The following is an 18,591-nucleotide window of genomic DNA, read 5'->3' as shown; positions in this document are numbered from 1 at the left end:
TATTTTGATGCCTTTAGCAGTTTTTACACAATCACTGTTAAAGTTTTACTTACATTGTACATTGTATTTATTTACAACTAGAAACATTTTTTGGCAAACTCTTCTTACTTCCACTAATTGTATACTTCTTATACAGTTCATACATTAAAACATTTCATCCAGTGGGTCTCTCACTAATATATAATGTATTATTTTCTCTCAAATTCTAATTGCACACTTTCAAACTATCATTGACTTCCATTGTATCTAAGCTTAAATGGGTTTTTCCAAAACCTGAAGTGAAGAGTTGTTTTAAATTGTCTTATCTCCTCTACAAAACACTGTATATAGATTTTAAATACAAAATACGCACAAAAATTATGCTAGGCTAAAAATTATTTAGGCTTCCTGAGCTAGAAAAACATTAAAAGAACTGGAAAATTTAAGAATTGCATCAGTTACTTCAAAGTGTCCATTCTTTTCATTTTCAGACCAAGAGAAAGCTTTATTGTATTTTTTTTCTAACTACATTCAGACATGCAATACAAACATTTTTTTTGTTTCAGATTGCTAAAACAAATATATTTAGGCTTCCTGAGCAAGAAAAACACTTAAAAAACTGGAAATTTTAAGAATTGCATCAGTTACTTCAAAGTGTCCATTTTGTCATTTTCAGTCATAACTGGAGGACCAAATTACTTTAAACTGTGGACAAATATCCACTAAAAAGGGGCCTACACGTATCTTATCATTGAATTTTATTTCCAATAACGCCAGTGAGATCCTATTAAAACTTACATTTCATATAAATATACAAATATATATAAAGGTTAAAAGGGCAAGATCTATTTTACACATGGCTGCACTCCATTCAGCCGTGTAGCTAGCCCAGCTAGCTAACTGCTGGCGGTGATGATGCGTCAAGCGCTACCGAGTAAAAACCACAGAAGAAGAAAGAAAGTTACGCGAGGGAGGCGCACTCTACGCCAACATGAAGGCACTCCGGGCAGCTTCTGCCTTTGAATTTAAAGAATAAGGCTGGCTCGTTTCAACAAGCGCTTGCTCCGCTAACTAGTCCGAAGCAGATGCGACACCGAAACCTGATATTGGGTGAGCAAGTTCGACTTAGGTTTTTTTTTAATTTATTTTCAATCTGCTCGCGCCCTGCTGGAGTTAGCGTAGGCCTGAAGCTAACGTTAGCATTAGCATGAATCTGTTTTGGAGCTCCCGGTCTCGGGTGTACAGAACAAGTAACCGGCTGAGCATTAATTCAAACGTAGACAAGCAAAACAATAATTATTGTGCTTGCATAAAGCTATATTCTTAATGTAGCCTGCATTACTGCTAACTTAAAGCTACCGCAGAGCAGACTACTAGCACATCCGACATGCCATTGAATGAATTGGCTTTAAGACCCACATAAACAAGGCTGGGACCACTTATTCAGAGATGTTGCACTAAAATTAGAGCCCTTATCTCAGTTAAAAAAGAGGTCATTTAGAGGCTGTGTTTGTGAAAGTTTGTAAGATCACAGTTAATGATGTACAAAACACAAAATGATATCATAAGACACAAAGTACACATAAAAGTAACATCAGAGAAAAAAATAATCTGAAGATAAACACCTTACAACACAGCAGCCATTACTAGCATTTCACAGTGAAATGTTGTAAAGAGTGTTTTTATCTGTTGTTATTTTTTTCCTGTAATTTATTACACTGTTGTTATTGTTTTACATCTCACATGGTGCTTATTTGACAAGTTGCCATATTACTGTGTTATCCTTGTCCATTAACTGCCCTTAATATAGTTTATAGTTTCTTACTGAATATTGCTCTGTGTGGTTTTAATTTCTTTGCATGTGGGGGGGAGGGACACTTTTTTTATTAAGCTTGTTTTTTTTTTTTAATTTTCTTCCATTTTTAGTCCTGCAGAATGTCCAAGATAAGGCGGAAAGTAACAGTGGAGAATTCAAAAACGATATCTGACAGCAGCAGCACTACGACCAGCAGCACCACCAACCCCGCCGCCCTGTCCCGCAGGCCCAGTGTATTCGAAAGACTTGGTCCCAGCACTGGGACTAATGCTGCTGATGTACGTGTCGCCTGGCATTCACAGGGCTCAACAAATGTTTGTGTTTAGGCAATTTCAAAGTCAGATGCATCCTGCAAAAAAAACATTGTTTTAGAGATAAGTATATCTGACTGTTTCTCTTTAATTAGGACTTGAGTTGCTAATAAAAGGGCTTTATGTTTTGTGTTTACACTGAATCTGACAGTTCACAAGGTTTCCTTTGAGGCAGTTTTGGTAAGTGAGTGGGTTTTGCTTCAGGTCATTGGATCAGTTTGTCTGTGTCTTTCTCAGAGTCACTGTAGAAATTGGCTGAAGACCGGCAGCTGCAGTTACGGTAACACTTGTCGCTACACACATGGAACTCAGCCACGAGGCAAAGGATTCAGCTTTAACCGGTGAGAAGGCTCGATGGGTTTCCAAACTTATCATTCATCGGTTTATTCTTTGTTTTTTCCTTTGCATATTAAAGTGATCATTGCACATGTTTGTGTATAAATGTGTCTTAATTGAGCAGGTCAACCGAGAGACCCACAGGTGATCTGCGGGAGAGGATGAAAAATAAACGACAGGATGTTGACCCGGAAAACTTGAAGCGAGACTTAGACGAGCCAACATCCCCAACAGTGAGAGTGAGTTGTCCGCTTTACTTCTTAAGTGTATGTTTTTCTGATCGACTACTTTGATTGTATCAAAACTGAGTTATTGATTTTTGTAGCATTTATTTGTTTGTGGATCCATCTGCTGCAGAGAGACTCCTCAAGAGGCCGACACAGAGAAAAGGAGGATATAAAGATCACAAAAGAGCGTACACCAGCCAGTGAAGAAGAGCCAGCAGAGTGGGAAACTAATCGAGAAGGTTCATTAGCTTTGCAAGATGTCCTTCCTTTAGTTCACTATCTAGTTGTGCACTTTTTTTGATTCAGAAATGAAACACACTTGCTAAAACGACCAACTTATTTGATATCCAGTCAACTTTCTTGGACGTAAGGTGTAACGCTTCACGTTCTTTTGATTTTTGACTCTCAGATTCTGATATCGGTGACTACGACTACGAGTTATCCCTCGAGATGAAGCGCCAGAAAATTCAAAGGGAGCTAATGAAACTGGAGCAGGAAAATTTGGATAAGAGAGATGATGTGCTCATTAAGAAAGATGAGACTTCGTCAAAATCCAGAAGCACAGCACTGCCAAAGGTAAGAAACAAGATGCACGAGGTTGTAAACGGCTGAGTCGTTTTAGGTTTTAGCTGGAACGCTTTCTGGAGACAAGAAAACGTGTCACTGCTACTTTCTTCTTCTTCATCTCCTATCTCCGTCCCTCAGGCCTCGCCTGAGCTGTTAAGCTCCAAAGATTCACCCTCATCCAGGAAGTCCTGCAGCCCTCCGAAACACAAAAGTGGAACTAAAGGGTCCGGCTCTGGGAAGAAGGAGAAGAAGGGATCAGTGGCCTTAGCTGTTTCAGAAGCCACCAGGTAGGAAGGTTTTTGGATTTTTGTCAGAATTTAGCAAAAACACTCTTATGTAATTTATTTTGACTAATGGTAGCGCTCATTATATTGTTTATCATCTTATTAGGTCTTCCAAAGGAACCCACAGTAAGAAGAAAGGTCCTCGAACGCCGAGTCCTCCTCCCCCTGTTCCTCTGGACCTTCCTGTAGTGGGGAAGAAACACAAAGGAAAGCACAAAAACAAGGAGAAGACCGAGGAGAAGCAGAAGGAAGGCAAAGATCGAGGACGAGATCCTGAAAAACACAAAGAGAAGAAGGAAAAACGCAGGTACGGCGTAGATGCTTTGTGGTTTGAGCTGTTTGAGCTTTATCACGTCATATTATTAAATTTATTTATATATATATATATATATATATATATATATATATATATATATATTCATTCTTTTTATATGGTATATATAGGCAGATTGTAAGGTAAGTTCTAAAAAGGCCGGAGCGTGTTCTAACAACCTCTCCAGCTTGTGTTCAGACAAGTTTACAGGGCTGTACTAACTCAGCTGCATGACCTGATTAGCCTAAAAAAAAACATGTTTAAGTGCCTTTGTGTGATCTTATGCACTTTTAACTCAGTGCAATCCAAATTTATCAGACAAAATTGCTTCAGATTGACGTAAATCTATTAGGGATGCTCCGATCAGGTTTTTTGTTGCCGATACCGATCACCCATGAGTGCTGATCACTGCCAATCACCGATACCAATCACATGGATTGGCTGTAAAAAAAAAAAAAAAAAAAAAAAAAAAAAAAAAAAAAGAAAGAAAAAAATTATTATAAGAACTTGCGGCTACATGATGTGGAAAAAAGGAACCATAAAATCACCTTAATTTAGACAAAAACATGTTTTATTTACTTTTTCTAAGAGAAAAAAACAAGCTCTTGCAGGCACAATGCATGACTAGTCAGTCAATAGTAGCAAATTGTAGTGCTTTCAGTAATACTGTCTTTAAAAGACTGAAAACACATGAAGGCTCAACAGGCTAAATAATACAGAAAGTAAGAAAAAATTCTCAACATTGCCAAAATCAAAAAACAAAATTCAAGTAAAGAAGGAAACAAAGTTTTCAAACATTCAAAGTCAAAGGCAAGTTGCACTCAAATAAACTATCATAAGTTAATAAAGTAAAACTACCTGACAGCATGGCTGACTGTCTTGTGCATTAGTAACCACTGTTGTGCAACGAAAAAAACTGTTTTCCTTTTTTTATAATTTATAAAACAAATAAATGCAATAATTCTGCTGCTTCACATGTGAAATAAAATAACCCATTTGCTACTTAAACAACATTAATATGGTCTTAAAGACCCTGAAACAGAAAGCAGCACAAGTGAAATTAAAGTGCATTTGCTTTGAACAGGCAAAAATGTTGAACAGCATTTACACATGCTAAATACATACTTGTTGAGCATTGTGGGAAGATTATTTTTAATAAACAGAAGCATCTCAGCTTTTTCAGGCATGAGTCTATTCCTGTGTTCGTCTACAATGTTGGATGCAGCGCTGAATAAGCGCTCTCTCTCCACACTTGTGCAGGGTGCAGACAGGTATGCCCTTGCTACTCTAGCAAGGCCTGGAAAGCGTTCCTTGTTAGTTTTCCAGTATTCCAATGATGATGCACTCTGAGAGATAGATTATCATCTCTGACTGTGTTGCACTTTCAGTGTGAACCTGCTGCATGGTTTCTTCTGCCAGGATTTCACCAAACATGGAAGACAAGGCTCCTGGTCGTGGCACTTTCTCTGCTGGTTCCCCTGTGCTGTTAGCTTCAGGTTATTGGTTTGGGTCCCTCTGAGTGACTTGTGTCATCAGACCAAGAAGCAGTCTGTGTGTGTTGGTCTTCAGTCTTTCAGAATAAAATCTGTCTTTGTACCTTGAAGGGGGAGTGGGGGAAATCACATTAATTTCACGTGAAACTCATTGTCTCAGGTCAGTTGAGATTTAAAATAGTCAGAATTTTTGGAAATACTTATTTTTCCATCATCATTTGATAATTTTCTCACCTTGGGTCTATGACTGTTGCCAAACTGTAGAGGGGCTCTTCTTCAATGTCAGCAAATCTTTTGGTGACAGCTTCCAGCAACGTGTCCTTAGTTGTCTTCACACCATGATCTGCTGCAGTCTCTTTGGTAAGGAGATGCTTTAAAACCATCACAGAGGGTATGACATCAGCAGCAGATGCAGTTGATGCGCATATTTCCTTAGTCAGCTCTTCAAAAGGTTCCAGGAGTGTTGTTATGTTTTCAGTAAAGGTAGCAGGTAGCTCAAAGTCGGCAGCATAAACACCCAGTGCTCGTTTTTGCTCAAGGAGACTGTGGAGCATATAATAGGTGCTGTTCCACCTAGTGCTGACATCTTGTTGCAGTCTTTTGGTGGGCTGGCCAAGTTGTTTCTGTACACTCTGAAGTCTTGCATATGCTAATGGAGAGTGCCTGAAATGAACTACAACGTGTCTTCTTTTGGCAAATATGTCACTTATGGGGCTTTCAGACGGACCCTAACGGTCCCGGCTCCACTCTATTCGGTTCGCTTTTGCGTTCACATCTGCATTTTTTCGCACTCAGTCCCTGCTTTTTCAGTACTTGCTTCGGTGTCGAGCCAGCCGGGCCAGCCCTGCTTTGTGGGCGGCGCAAGCTTAGCTCCTGTTCACTCATTGGTCGTGGGTGTGACCAGATGCAAGCATAAAGAGCGAAGGTAGGACTATAAACAACAGCGTTAGCTTACCCTGCAACGTTTATGCCGTCTGTCCCCCAGCTGAAGGCGCTGTAAAGCCTGAAATCTCCGACGGATGTCTTCTTTTCATTTTGTGCAGTGAGCCTCGAAAACTCACCGTACTCCGCCAAGTGGTTGTTTTTTAAATATCGTATTAAATTCGTAGTGTTGAAAGATTTTGACGTGGTTCCCCCACGAGGTACTTTTCTGTTGCACGTGTTGCAGGACGCAAACTTCACATCACTGTCACACACGGTGTAGAAGTTCCACACGGCAGACATGTTTGTTTTAAATTTGCAGCCACGCACTTGCGCAGTGTGAAGGAAAGACGTAGCTACGCCACACTGCACACAGCGCCTCTACAGGCTGCAAAGTATAAAGGTTTTGTGATCGGCAACAAAAGACATTGATCGGCGAACATCGATCACATACTTTTTAATGATGATTGGTGGCCGATCGATTGGAACACCACTAAAATCTATATTTATTCCTCTGCATCCTTTAATTTCTGACACAGCGACGCGTAACATTCTGCATATTTGGCTCTGGTGATTAAGCTTTGTCCTGTCATAAATCAAACTCAGTAATGCCTGTTTGTATTTATTTAACATGTTTTAACCATTTCTTTTTAAAGTTAATGTCTTTATCTCTTTTATATGTTGTCTTATTATATATTGTTCACTTTTACAGTCAAATTTATGATGCATCTAAGTTTCTTCAGCTATCCTTCAGTTTCAAATCCTTTTGCGTTGCCTGTTTGTGTTTTAGGGAACGATCAGACAGTTCCCATAAGACCAAGCGAGCAGTGACATCAGAGGAGCGTTCTGGCAGTGTGTCATCTCCTTCCAGGGGTGCATCGCCTGCAGCAAGAAAGAAATCCACCTCTCCCAAGGTTTCGTCTCATAAAACCTCATCACTTGCCTCCCCGCCACAGAGGTTTGTGTCACAAAATAACTGTTTAGAAGTGTGATTAAATGTTAAAATCTTGAGTAATTATAGTAAATATTGGACCTGATGGTTATTATGAGTGAGCACTGTTTTGTTCCTGCAGGTCTCCTTCCCCTCCACATCACCACAGCAGTCCCACTCCTCCTCGCCACCACTCCCACCACTCTCCGTCCTCCCACTCGGGTTCCTCCGCCCACCATCGCTCTCCCTCGCCCCGTCGGCGTCGCTCCTCTTCCCCCGCCTACCACCGAAGTGCAGCAGCGCAGGCTTCGGCCTCCTCGCCTCCGCGCTCTCGCCGCTCTCGGTCACCTCCGGCCTCCCACGACGCCTCTTCGCCCCATCGGCGGTCCGACAGATCGAGCCCCAGCCAGCGCCGCTCCAGGGGCCGGGAGAGGAGTCGCGGGGACAAAGAGAGGAGTCCACCTATCCAGGAGCGCAGACATGAGCACAAAGATGGTATCTTATGTTTTACCTCTCATCTTTGTTTTAGATGTTTATTATTTTTTTTGTTTATCCAACATTAGTAGTATACATCAGTAGTCTCTAAACTGACTTTTCAACTTGAATTATGAGTCTTATTGCTTCTTCTGAAAGTAGGTAAATTTTGTGACATTGTAGTATTTCTTAAACTCAGTCAGCTGTCCTCACTTCGTGGCTTGTTAAGATTTTTCTCCCTTCTGCAAACAGAAAGCCGAAGCAAACGTGAGAAGGACAGTGTCCGCGACGACAGAGACTACGACTCCGAAGTGCTGTCTCTGAGGGATGCCCGAGATGACCGGGACGCCAGAGAAGCTCGAGAACGCCGGGACGTTCGCTCGCGAGGAAGGGAAACGACCCGAGATCACCGAGACAACCGGGACGTGAAAGACTCCAGAGACAGCAGGGCAGAGACCCGCTCCAGTCGAGAGTCGCTTGAACAGCGTGAGCGGGAACGGGAGAAAGAGAGGGGGAGGGAAAAGGAGAGGGATCGGAGTGACGCCTACAGGAAGGAGGATCCACCTCAAGATGACAGAATTTATGGAAGAGCTCATGGACGTGACGACGGGGGTAGAACTGAAGTGAGGACGGAGAGCAGGACGGACAGAGCCGACAGGAGTGAACGAGGAAGAGGGCGTGCCAATGAGCCATCTGATAAAGGCAAGTGCTGGTATAACATTTGTGACAGAAAATGAGAAGCTTTTAATGCGGGGATATTCAACTACTTGATGCGTCCGTGTGTCTCAGGCTCGAACAGAAATTCTCGAAGTTCCCAACTGGACAGCGGCTACGATAACTGGGAGCCGCGGAGCAGTGGGGTCCGGGAGCGAAGTGTGGAGAGGACCGCAGAGCGAAGCTCCGAGAAGGTTTCAGACCGAGACCGCTATGAGAGCGATAGGAAAGAGCACGCCAGAGACTCCTCCTACGACAGAAGGGGAGGACACGGAGAGCGGGATCGCAGAGACAATAGAGAGAGAGGTAGGCTCTGAGATCTCTAAAATCACAAGCGATTGGTGGACATGAGTGAGTTACAGAATCTTTGCTTTTATGTTTAGTAACAACAGACTTAATTAGCCTGTTGCTACTAATTTCAGGTCTTTTGAAGTTTGGTCCTGTGGAAAGGTTATCATCAAATAACGTCTTACCTGTTGTAGATAATGCTTTGAACGACCTCAGTTTAAAGAAAAATATTATTTCTGGCCAAGACGAAAATAGATTGCTGCCGTCCTGAAATGACTTAAGTTTCAAAAACCTCAAAGGTTCATGCTATTTTATAAGCTTTTATATACTTCCAAACTAGAAACTCTTTCAGCCTACAAACTCATGAACGTATAAACTGTTCGAGTTGAAGTTAACTCCCATTTTATTAAAAGAGAAACCAGTTTGCTTCTATTATTTCTATTGTTTACATGATTTTATTGTATCATTTCTTTATTGCTGCTGCTACATGTGAAGTTATAACCACAATCTTGTTGTGTGAAAGTACAATTTCAATTGTTTTAATCTTCTACACCAGTCAGTTTCACATTATATGGGTATTCTGGCAGAAATATTATAATGTTCCTGCTGGAAGTGCTTCAGCTGTCATCTAATTGCTTTTGCAAATAAGAATATGGTTTTATGTAAGTATTAGAAGGTACACAAAAAATCCCAGTTTAGTATTTACTTCTGGAGCTTTTCTGTACAGTTGCAGAAAGAAAAACAAAACATATTTTTTTCTTTCTTCAACAGTGAATAAAGTATAGAACAGAATAAATTCCTTATTAAGTGAAAGCAGTCTCAGATATTCTCTGAAGTAAATTTTTATGTATCACTCAAACTAAGCTGATGTTACTTTTAGTAGAAAACAGAATCCTGCTATAAATACTGAGTCAAGTCCATAGTATACTGTACTGTATCACGGAAAGAAAAACACTTTAAGTTTGTAAGAGGAACGTGGACCGAAGGATAATGTTCTGCTGCAACACTGAGAGGAATCTTAGGTTTTTGTTATAATAGTACGTACAGTGTTCAGTTCAAAATTTGGGAAATTCACATTACAACAGACCAAACAGAGCTTTAAAATATTTTTTTAAACCTGATATTTTCTTGGCATTTATGATCTCAGCTGTGAATCAGCAGGAACAGGCTGCTAAAGAGCTCACAGCTGAGAATAACTAGTATTTAATCGTGATTGTTTTGGGGTTTTTTTTCTTCCTCAGACCAAAGAGCAGCTTCTCCAAACCGATACCAGAGGAGGTCAGAGGAGTCTGAGAGGGAGGAGAGACGGGAGGAGCGAAGGACAGACCGAGTAGACGACAGACGAGACGACAGGGCTCGAGACAGGGAGCGGGAAAGAGAACGGGAGCGGGACAGAGAGCGCGAGAGGGAGAAGGAAAAAGAGCGCGAGAGGGAGAAGGAGAGGGAGGCAGAGAGGGAGCGAGCCAGGGAACGGGAGAGGGAGCGGGAACGAGAGAGGGAGCGGGAGCGAGAGGAGAGGGAGCGCGAGAGAGAGGAGCGGGAGCGAGAGAGGGAGAGAGAGGAGCGAGAACGGGAGAGGGAGAGGAAGGAGAGGGAAAGGGAGAGGGAGCAGAGGGAGCGGGAGAGGCAGCGGGAATGGGAGGAGCGGGAGAGGGGGAGGGAGGAGAGACGGGAGAGGAGAGAGGAGGCCAGGGATGACCGGCCTGTTCGAGACACCCGGGACGATCGTAAAATGAGGTAAGTCGACGTTCACTTTTAAACGTTCATGTCCATCTTCCTCCAGAAGAATTCATTCATTCATTTTTGTTTGTTTAAACATTTAAGAGAAATATTACCATGATGCCAATACACAAAGTTTCAGCTAGCCAACAAGTTTTTATTTTCAGTTCCTTTTGTATTTGTTAGTTTTATATTAGTGATACTATGACCACCTCTTTGCTACAAACTCATTTGCCATCTCCAGGTAACACAGCAAATATATTTTAACCGTATATAAAGTTTCTGTATGCTGAACATGTTTTACTTTTCATAAGTCTGTGGTTTTTCTCTAACTGTCCACTTATGTTTTGTCTTTAGTCGTAAGAGGCTCAGGGTGGAGAGCAGCCCGAGCCCCCGACCTTCGCCTAAGCGAGCAGCGCGGGACTTCAGCCCGGCGGACAGCGACGGCTACAATAGTGCCGAGGACAAAAGTGAGCGCCCGATTGGCCGAGGGCAGGCCAAGCTCCACCCACAGCCCCTCCTCCCCAGCCCAGTGTGTCCGCCTCCATCTGACAGTAGGAAATTACTTTTTTAAAAAGGACACACTCCTGTTTAATGGGAAATGCATATCTTGTATAATGTCAACCAAACCCTTTAAAAAAAAAAGCCTTGTCAATCATTAAGATGTATTTTACTTTGGCACATTTACTTGATGTTGCCTACATGTCTTTTGGTTTTATGGATTCTGCTATTTTTATCTTCAAATTGGCATAAATAAATATTCATAGTTATTATATTTGAATCTGAAATATCTGAAAGGAAGAACCTCGAAACATACATTTGACTGTTTAAGTGCTTTCCTAAAACGTTTCCTTGGTCATCTTGTGTGCAGATGGGGATAAGCATCGACTGCTAAGCCAGGTGGTGAGGCCTCAGGATTCCTTGTCAAGGTCGCCACCAAGAGGTGCTGTGTCTAATGAAAAAGTCGCTCACTGGAAAGACGAAGAGCGCAGGGCAGCCGTTGACAAACGGGAAGCACGCAGTCGCCACGAGGACCTGGAGGCTCGTGCAGATCGGGGCAGAGGAGGCGACAGGCGTGGGGAATACCTAACAGATGCGCCCTCCGACTCTCGCAGCAGAGGCAGAGACCAGAGAGATTCGACTCCGCCTCCTCCTCTTCCCGCAGCTGTCGCCGCCGCCAGCGAGGACAGAGATGTCGCGGTTTCTCAGTCCCAAGAAGAGGGCAAAAAGAAGACCAAGTCCCAGAGGAAGGGCTTGAAGAAGGCTCGCAAAGACGAGGAGGTCGTTGGCGGGAACAGTCTGGCGGCTGCAGGGGACCGTTTCAATCCCGAGCCTCCAGCTGGTGCCACTGCCGAGGTGCCCCTACCTTTACATTCTCCGAGAAAAGGAGCGAAGAAGAAGGTACATGACCGCAAAAGGAAACGCTCACGAGGAGGCGAGTCTGACGCTTCCGAGGAGGAGGCCTTGGCCCATCCACCTCACAGTAAAAGGAAGAGAGGTCCTCGGACACCACCACCCTCCATGAGGCCAGATCATCATGTAACTGGAGGAAACGCAGAGTCTGCCTTGTTTTCTCATAGGAATAATTTCAGTGATTGGACAGACGATGATGATGATGCAGCAGACCGAGGAGGCTTGATGGAAACACAAGCTCCCTTGGCTCCTGCTGAGAGGACTTTGGTCGAGCCGCTAAGGAAAGGTGGTGCCCACAGGATGGGCAGAGAAAGGGAGAGGTGTAATCCACCACCCATAGCCCCCCTGCTTTCCCAGGACCCTTCGATCTTGCTTCAAACTATGACCCCGCAGCCTCTTATGTCCCAGCCTCTGCTCCGCAAACCGCCTCCAGAGCAGACACGCAGCAGCAGCATGGGGAGCAACCAGAGCCGAACATCATCCCGACGCCTGCGATCGCCCTCAAATGACTCGGCCCACCCAGAAGATCCTCAGGGCCCGCGGTCGCGCCGGGGCAGGCTGCAGTGCTCCGGCTCTCGGGACCGAGAGAGGGAAAGGGAGCGCGAGAGAGAACGAGAGCGTGAGAGGCCGGTGGTGAACGATCCTCCGGGGGCAGAGAGGAAATCGCGAATTGATCAGCTGAGGCGAGGGGAGCCCAGCCGCAGCACCTCATCAGGTACGCAAACAAAAATCTGATCTAATCAATCTGTGACTGAGGATTGAAACCTAAGACACAGCTGTAACAAACACCTAAATTCTTGTTTCACAGATCGGCAAGATTCCCGCAGCCACAGCTCCAGGCGCAGCTCTCCTGATTCTGAAAGGCAGGCTAGGTCCAGGTCCCGAGCCGGTTCCTATGACAGTCGAGAACGGGAGAGAGACAGGGAGCCATTTGACCGAGACAGAGAACGAAAGGACCACCGGCCTCAGCAGCAACCGCAGCAGCCTCTGCACCTCCAACAACCTGTTCAGCAACAGAGAGACTGGGAGCCAGAGCCCCGGGACTGGCCGAGCAGGGGAAGAGAGCCCCTGCTCATGCGTCCAGCTCGGGAGCCTCTGCTGAGGGAGAGGGACATCAGGGATCGGGAGCGCCTCATCCCCGAAGGACTCATCCAGCAGCATGAACGGGAGCGTGAGAGGGAGCGAGAGCGGGAGCGGGACAGAGACAGCCGAGGTGAAAGAGGCGGAGACCGGGAGCGGGAGCGAATGATGATGGATCTACCGCCGCACGGTGATCCGAGAGCTCCGGGACGAGGGGACTTGAGAGGAGACGTGAGAGCAGAAATGATGAGGCAGGACAGGAGCGACTACGAGCCTCTGCTGCCAAAAGAAGCCTTCAGTCCTCTAGAACCAGAGAAATCCGGCAACAGCCATCATGGCTTGGGAGATCAGAGGGAGCTGGAGAAGACTGAAAGCATTGATGGTAAGACCATAAAAATTTATTTTTAAGTCTCCATTTAAATTTTGTTCCATGTTTTTACCAAAAACATCATGTTTTCCAGGAGATGATGATGGAAAAGAAGACGAACAGTCAATCCCGTCTGTTGGAGAAGAGTATGAACCGATCAGTGATGATGAGCTGGATGAAATTCTGGCTGACAGTCAGAAAAAAGATGATCAGCAAGAGGAGGAGAAAATTACAGGCACGATTAAATATGTTTTATTTTGAAAAGCATTTGTTGGTCTGCTTGAGAGCTGGATGAGTTATCAGTCAATTTGCTCATCTTCACTGTTATTTCTCATGAAAAAAATAAGATGGTTGAAATGAACCTGCACTTCCATGTGCCGACAGGTCCGCTGGATGTGATTGACGTGGACTGGTCTAGTCTGATGCCCAAACAAAAGCAGGAACCTCGGGCGGCGGGCGCAGCCTTGCTTCGTTTTACCCCCGGGGCCGTGCTGCTGAGAGCTGGCATCTCCAAGCGGCTCGTGGGACCTGAACTCATGGAGCAAGTCAAAGAGGTGTGCAAGTCAGAGCTGGATGATCCGAAAGGTGAGTCTAGAAGTTCTTTAATGATCACAAGCTGAAAAAGGTCATTTTCAAACTATTTAGGACCATCGCTCTACTGTTAGAAAGGCTAAATATGAAAACATTGAAGTCAGTCCGCTAATCTTAGCAAAGAAAGCAAAAGTTCCATCTTTTTACAGGCTTCAGTTAGCAGGTTGGATGTTAAGATTCATGACAGTAAATTTAGAATACCACTGAGCAAACATTGCTTGCTTGGAAGGTTTTTGAGGAAAAAGTCTCCTTACTCCAAAAAGAACATGGCAGCATGACTTGTGTCTAAACCAAGGGTGGGCAACCCTTGTCCTCGAGGGCCACTATCATGTTTTACTTGTTTCCCTGCTCCAACACATTGATTCAATGGTTAAATTACCTCTTCATGTTCTGCAGAGGCCTGTTATTCACCCGTTGATTCAAATCCGGTGTGTTGAAGCAGAGAAACAAGTAAAACATGCAGGATAGTGGCCCTCCAGGACCAGGGTTGGACACCCCTGCCATAGGACGTCTGAAGTTCGGCCCAAATTGGGTTGTGTAATACGATAGCTGCTAAAAAAAAAAAAAAAAAAAAAAGGAATTGTTATAATGGTCCAGATAAAATTCCAGACCTCAGTCTGATTGAAATGCCTTGGAGGGACCTTAAAGGCCCCCACATACTCGTGCGTACTGGGCGTACTCTGTGAGCCGCGTGGACGGTTGAGACTTTATACTCGAGCGTACAGATTGCCTAAAATTCTCCTGTGACAAATTTCAGTTATGGCTTCACCGGACGAGGAAGAAGAGATCGCTTGCTTCTTAGCTTTAAAAAAAATCAAAAGTAAAGAAGGTGCCTTTAGCCCTGTTTCTTCACCATCAGGACAGCCACCACACACCTGTCAGTGCTCTCAGAGAGCGGCTGTCGCGCTGCCTATCCTTGGCTCCGATTCTCAACTGAGAGCGGTTGATATCGCACACAAAACAGTTTGATGTGAACACCGTTTCTTGCCGGGCAGTTTGTTGTGCGACACAGTACCGTTTTTTCCCCACTATAGGGCGCACTGGATTATATGGCGCACTGTCAATGAATGGTCCATTTTCAAACTTTTTGTCATATATAAGGTACATCAGACTATAAAGCACATTAAGCAAAACTAAACAGCCCTGTCTTTTTGGAGAATACTGCACCAATGTAAGCGTCAAGTTTAAACGCTTCCACCGCGCGCTCAGGTGCGCGCGCTGTGCTCGGAGCCCTGCGTGACTATAACTGAGCCTTAATGCTGCAAGCGGGTGCGGCTTTGTGGTTTACCAAAGTCGTACTAAAACATCACTACTTCTTCCATATATAAGGCGCTCCGGATTATAAGGTGCACTGTCGGTTTTTGAAAAAATTGAAGGCTTTTAAGTGCACCTTATAGTCCAGAAAATACAGTACTCGTACGCGGTCTTAAAAATTGACCTTTGCACAGACATGTCCAGCAGACGTCCGCCTCAAATACGCGTGGACCTCCACGGAGTGAAGTTCGCCCGAGTTTGTGGGGGGGCCTTCAGACTGCTGTGTATACTTGAATGCCTTCAGACATCAATGTACTGAAGCAATGTTGTAAAAAGGAAAAAAAAAAAAAGTGGGTCACAACTTCTCTACAAACATATGAGAGACTAATAGGATCATACAAAAGATTTACTTTAAACTGTTATCATTAAAATCAATTATACAAATGGTTTTAGTTTTTCAGTTTCTGGATTGTGGCTTGACTTTTAAAACATGATATAATATGTTATTTTGTGTTTATCTGAAAACCTACCTAAATTTTAGGATTAATATTTTTAAGTTTGTCGGGAGAATATTTTTATAATATTTTTATTATCCCAATTCTTAACACCGTGTATTATCATCTTCAAAGGACCGGGCATAAATTTATTAATGTCAAACTCTTTTTGTACCATCTTACCAGATGCTGACAAGCTGTTTGAGCACGACCTGGGCGCCCTGAACATGGCCGCCCTGAACAGGCGGGTGGAGAGGGCAGGTTTGCTGAGCAACCTCGGGCCCTGCTGCAAAGCCCTGTGTGCTCGCAGGGACTTCGCCATCCGCCGGCAGCTGCTAAAAAACGAGAAGGTGAATATGCATTTGTTGCCCCGTGTAATTAGCCTAAAGTTTGTGTCACGAGTTGTTAAAGCTGCTTTGTTTTCTTAGGGCCTAACTAAGCAGTACCCCACTACACCTTTGGTGGACAATGAGCTGCTCCAGATGAGCATCCGTCTCTTCAGGAAAACCGTGGCTGGCCAGAACTCTGTCCCAGAGAGGTCCAGTAGAGGGTCGGCTCCAGCAGCTGAAACAGCCGAAGCTAATACTAGTAGTAAGCTAAGCATAGCTCAACCAGAGGTGTGTGTGTCCTGAGAGTAAAACAGGTAGAAGTGAATGCTTTTAAGCCTCCTAACTTTGTAATTCTCTGCCTGCTTTTTTTTTTTTTTTTTTTGTACATACAATCATTTTTAGTCATAAGAAGCAAAACTGCAAGAATTGTGTATCTTAGATATTGGCTGTAATGCTCAATCAACAAATAGTCTTGATATTCAGGCCTACATATGTGTATGAGATGTAGAAAACACACCTGACTGACTTCATGCTTTTTTTTGCATCACTGTTTTAGTTGTTTTATCGAACTAACCAACTTCAAATGCTTTGGTTTTGTATGTGGTACTTCAAATGTACATTAAAGTGGTTAGTTGATGTTATTTTGTTATGGTTCTTTGCTTTGAGTGTGAAACTATAGGACTTTTGATGGAGAACTTTTTCTGTTTACATTGTGCTACAGGATTAAAAAAAAACAAAAAACAAAACAAAAATCCCTAGTATTGTCTGAAGAGTGTTCCGACTCAATCCACTGAGACACGTTAAGGGACTTGTATGAACTTTTTTTAAATACATAAAAAACACTGCCAAACTATTCTATAAGTGTTTATTTGTTTCAACTTTTTTGTCTGTAAAAATAATAATGTTCTGTGGTGTTTTGAATGGTTTGGCAGTGTCTCCCTGACAGTAAGTGAAGAGCGAAGGAACACCAGAACATAAACACTGCCACGTGGAGTTTCTGTCCTCATCAACGCACGTAATGGGAACTCCTGATCAGAAAGACTGCTTAAGAACAAAAAAAATAAATAAAAAGAAAGAATCTGAACTTTTTTCCTGTGGTAAAGCTCGCCCATAGGTTGTTGTTGATTTTAAAAAGTGCATTCAGTCGCTGCTTGGACACAATATCAGCAAAGAAACGTTTGGATTCAACCTGATATCCCCGTCATCACCCTTCTGACCCACAACTGTGACAGAAAAGTTAAAACCGACGAGAGGCCTCTGAAGAAGCCAACTATCTGGTATTCTGACCTCACAGGTTTTAACACATTTGTTTTGTGTGTGTGTGTGCAAATTTGATTTTGGTATGTACAAGTGATATCTTCTGGTTTAATTTTTTTTCCTTCTGTAAAATAGCAACATTCTTAAACTGTATGAAGTTTTGACAAGTGAGAACCTGAAGATATTAAAAAGGGTGTAGAAACAAGTTTCAACTTATTGAGCGTAATTTGACATGAGTACAAACTCACATGTACATGTACAACGTGTGATATGTATATACATAAAAAACTGAAGTATCTAACCTACACAGATTTGTCATGTTGTGAAATATTGAAAAAATCCACTTTATCCTAAATCTGTTTGTATGTACATGCCATTTCTTTTAAATACTTGTACAATTAATGACTTTACATCTTGATATATTAATTACAACATCAAGAACATGTTGGATGTTTTGAGCTTTTTAAAAAAATGCATTTTCACCCTAAATATACAGCATAATAGTGATTAATATATAATCTTATCAACTAAATTGTAGGTACTTTCATAACTACTAATAGGCTGTGTGTTAAACAAAATAGGGCAACTGTGAGCTAGTATTTAGCTGTACTTTTAAGCCTTACTATTCATAAACTTTATATTTAAGCAGCTAGACTCAACATCAAAATGTCAGGAACATCTTACATGTTCATAAGACTTTAAGTGACAAGCAGGATGAACTAAGTTTACTGAACCAGGAAAAGCCAAGATAAGTTATATTCACTCTTTCCAAACAGTGCATCAATACATGACATTTTAGTGTGTGTGTGCTAATATTTTAAAAAGAAAGTTTACAACATAATGAATTTAAAGCATAAAAGTTCTCTATGAGGGCAGCATTATTGTAAAGCTAATAAGAATAAGATATACTGATTAAATACCACTTTTTTAACAACACTTTACGGTCTAGAACAAGTAAGAAAAAAGGATAAAATTGCGTTAATCGGGATTTGGTTTTTTCCCCCCAATTTTTGTTCGTTTTTAGCTCATTCAAAGTTTTTCAGCGCTTTAAAATACATTAGGCCTCGGAACCCTCATTTGTGTGTTTGTTTGGGAGGGACGTATTTTTTGACCGGACTCGTTTCCTTTACCCACAATCCTCCCCTTCAGGTCGGTCCTTCTGATTTCCGCCTCAGCTACAAGCCGAGGTGAGTTAATTTATCGGCATGAAAAGTGTCCTCAATCTATCGCCATCCTTTGTTTTGGATGCCACAACTAACCGTTTATTCCCTCTAAATGTGTATAGAAGCGTCATGTTACGCGTTTTTTGTGTTTTTGAGACGGATAAATGTTTATTTTGATCATTAAAACGGGGACGTGTAGCGCTGGCTTGACGAACACTGTTAGCACGGCTAAACCTAGCTCGTCGTTAAACTATTGCAGTGTTTTAATAG

The 18,591-nt window shown here is 42.9% G+C and overlaps 1 protein-coding gene and 1 long non-coding RNA gene across 5 annotated transcripts in view; both read left to right on the top strand.

Moving 5' to 3' along the window:
• Window positions 1–931: 931 nt before the first annotated feature.
• On the top strand, window positions 932–17,463 carry zc3h13 (zinc finger CCCH-type containing 13). Of its 2 annotated transcripts, XM_017430091.3 has the most exons (20): window positions 932–1,089; window positions 1,906–2,073; window positions 2,344–2,447; window positions 2,567–2,681; window positions 2,800–2,908; window positions 3,079–3,245; window positions 3,375–3,523; window positions 3,627–3,827; window positions 7,038–7,205; window positions 7,321–7,673; window positions 7,905–8,354; window positions 8,442–8,672; window positions 9,896–10,391; window positions 10,731–10,927; window positions 11,245–12,501; window positions 12,595–13,248; window positions 13,328–13,468; window positions 13,618–13,818; window positions 15,759–15,922; window positions 16,001–17,463. In XM_017430091.3, exons 2-20 carry the CDS (start codon window positions 1,915–1,917, stop codon window positions 16,202–16,204), a joined length of 5,520 nt encoding a protein of 1,839 aa, XP_017285580.1. In that variant the 5' UTR covers window positions 932–1,089; window positions 1,906–1,914; the 3' UTR covers window positions 16,205–17,463. The 2 variants fall into 2 exon arrangements, with proteins under 2 accessions (XP_017285580.1, XP_037829828.1); XM_037973900.1 differs by lacking the exons at window positions 932–1,089; window positions 1,906–2,073; window positions 2,344–2,447 and having other exon boundaries at window positions 2,768–2,908.
• Window positions 17,464–18,236: 773 nt separating this feature from the next.
• LOC108244151 overlaps window positions 18,237–18,591 on the top strand; it is a 15,988-nt gene continuing 15,633 nt past the window's right edge. For all 3 annotated transcript variants that reach the window (XR_005232704.1, XR_001808916.3, XR_003039777.2), the window contains exon 1: window positions 18,237–18,345. This is a non-coding gene — a long non-coding RNA (uncharacterized LOC108244151). The remainder of the gene's footprint in view (window positions 18,346–18,591) is intronic.

Source organism: Kryptolebias marmoratus, linkage group LG23, assembly GCF_001649575.2.
Source record: "Kryptolebias marmoratus isolate JLee-2015 linkage group LG23, ASM164957v2, whole genome shotgun sequence".
Classification (NCBI taxonomy): Eukaryota; Metazoa; Chordata; class Actinopteri; order Cyprinodontiformes; family Rivulidae; genus Kryptolebias; species Kryptolebias marmoratus.
This window is presented reverse-complemented; position numbering and strand designations above follow the sequence as displayed.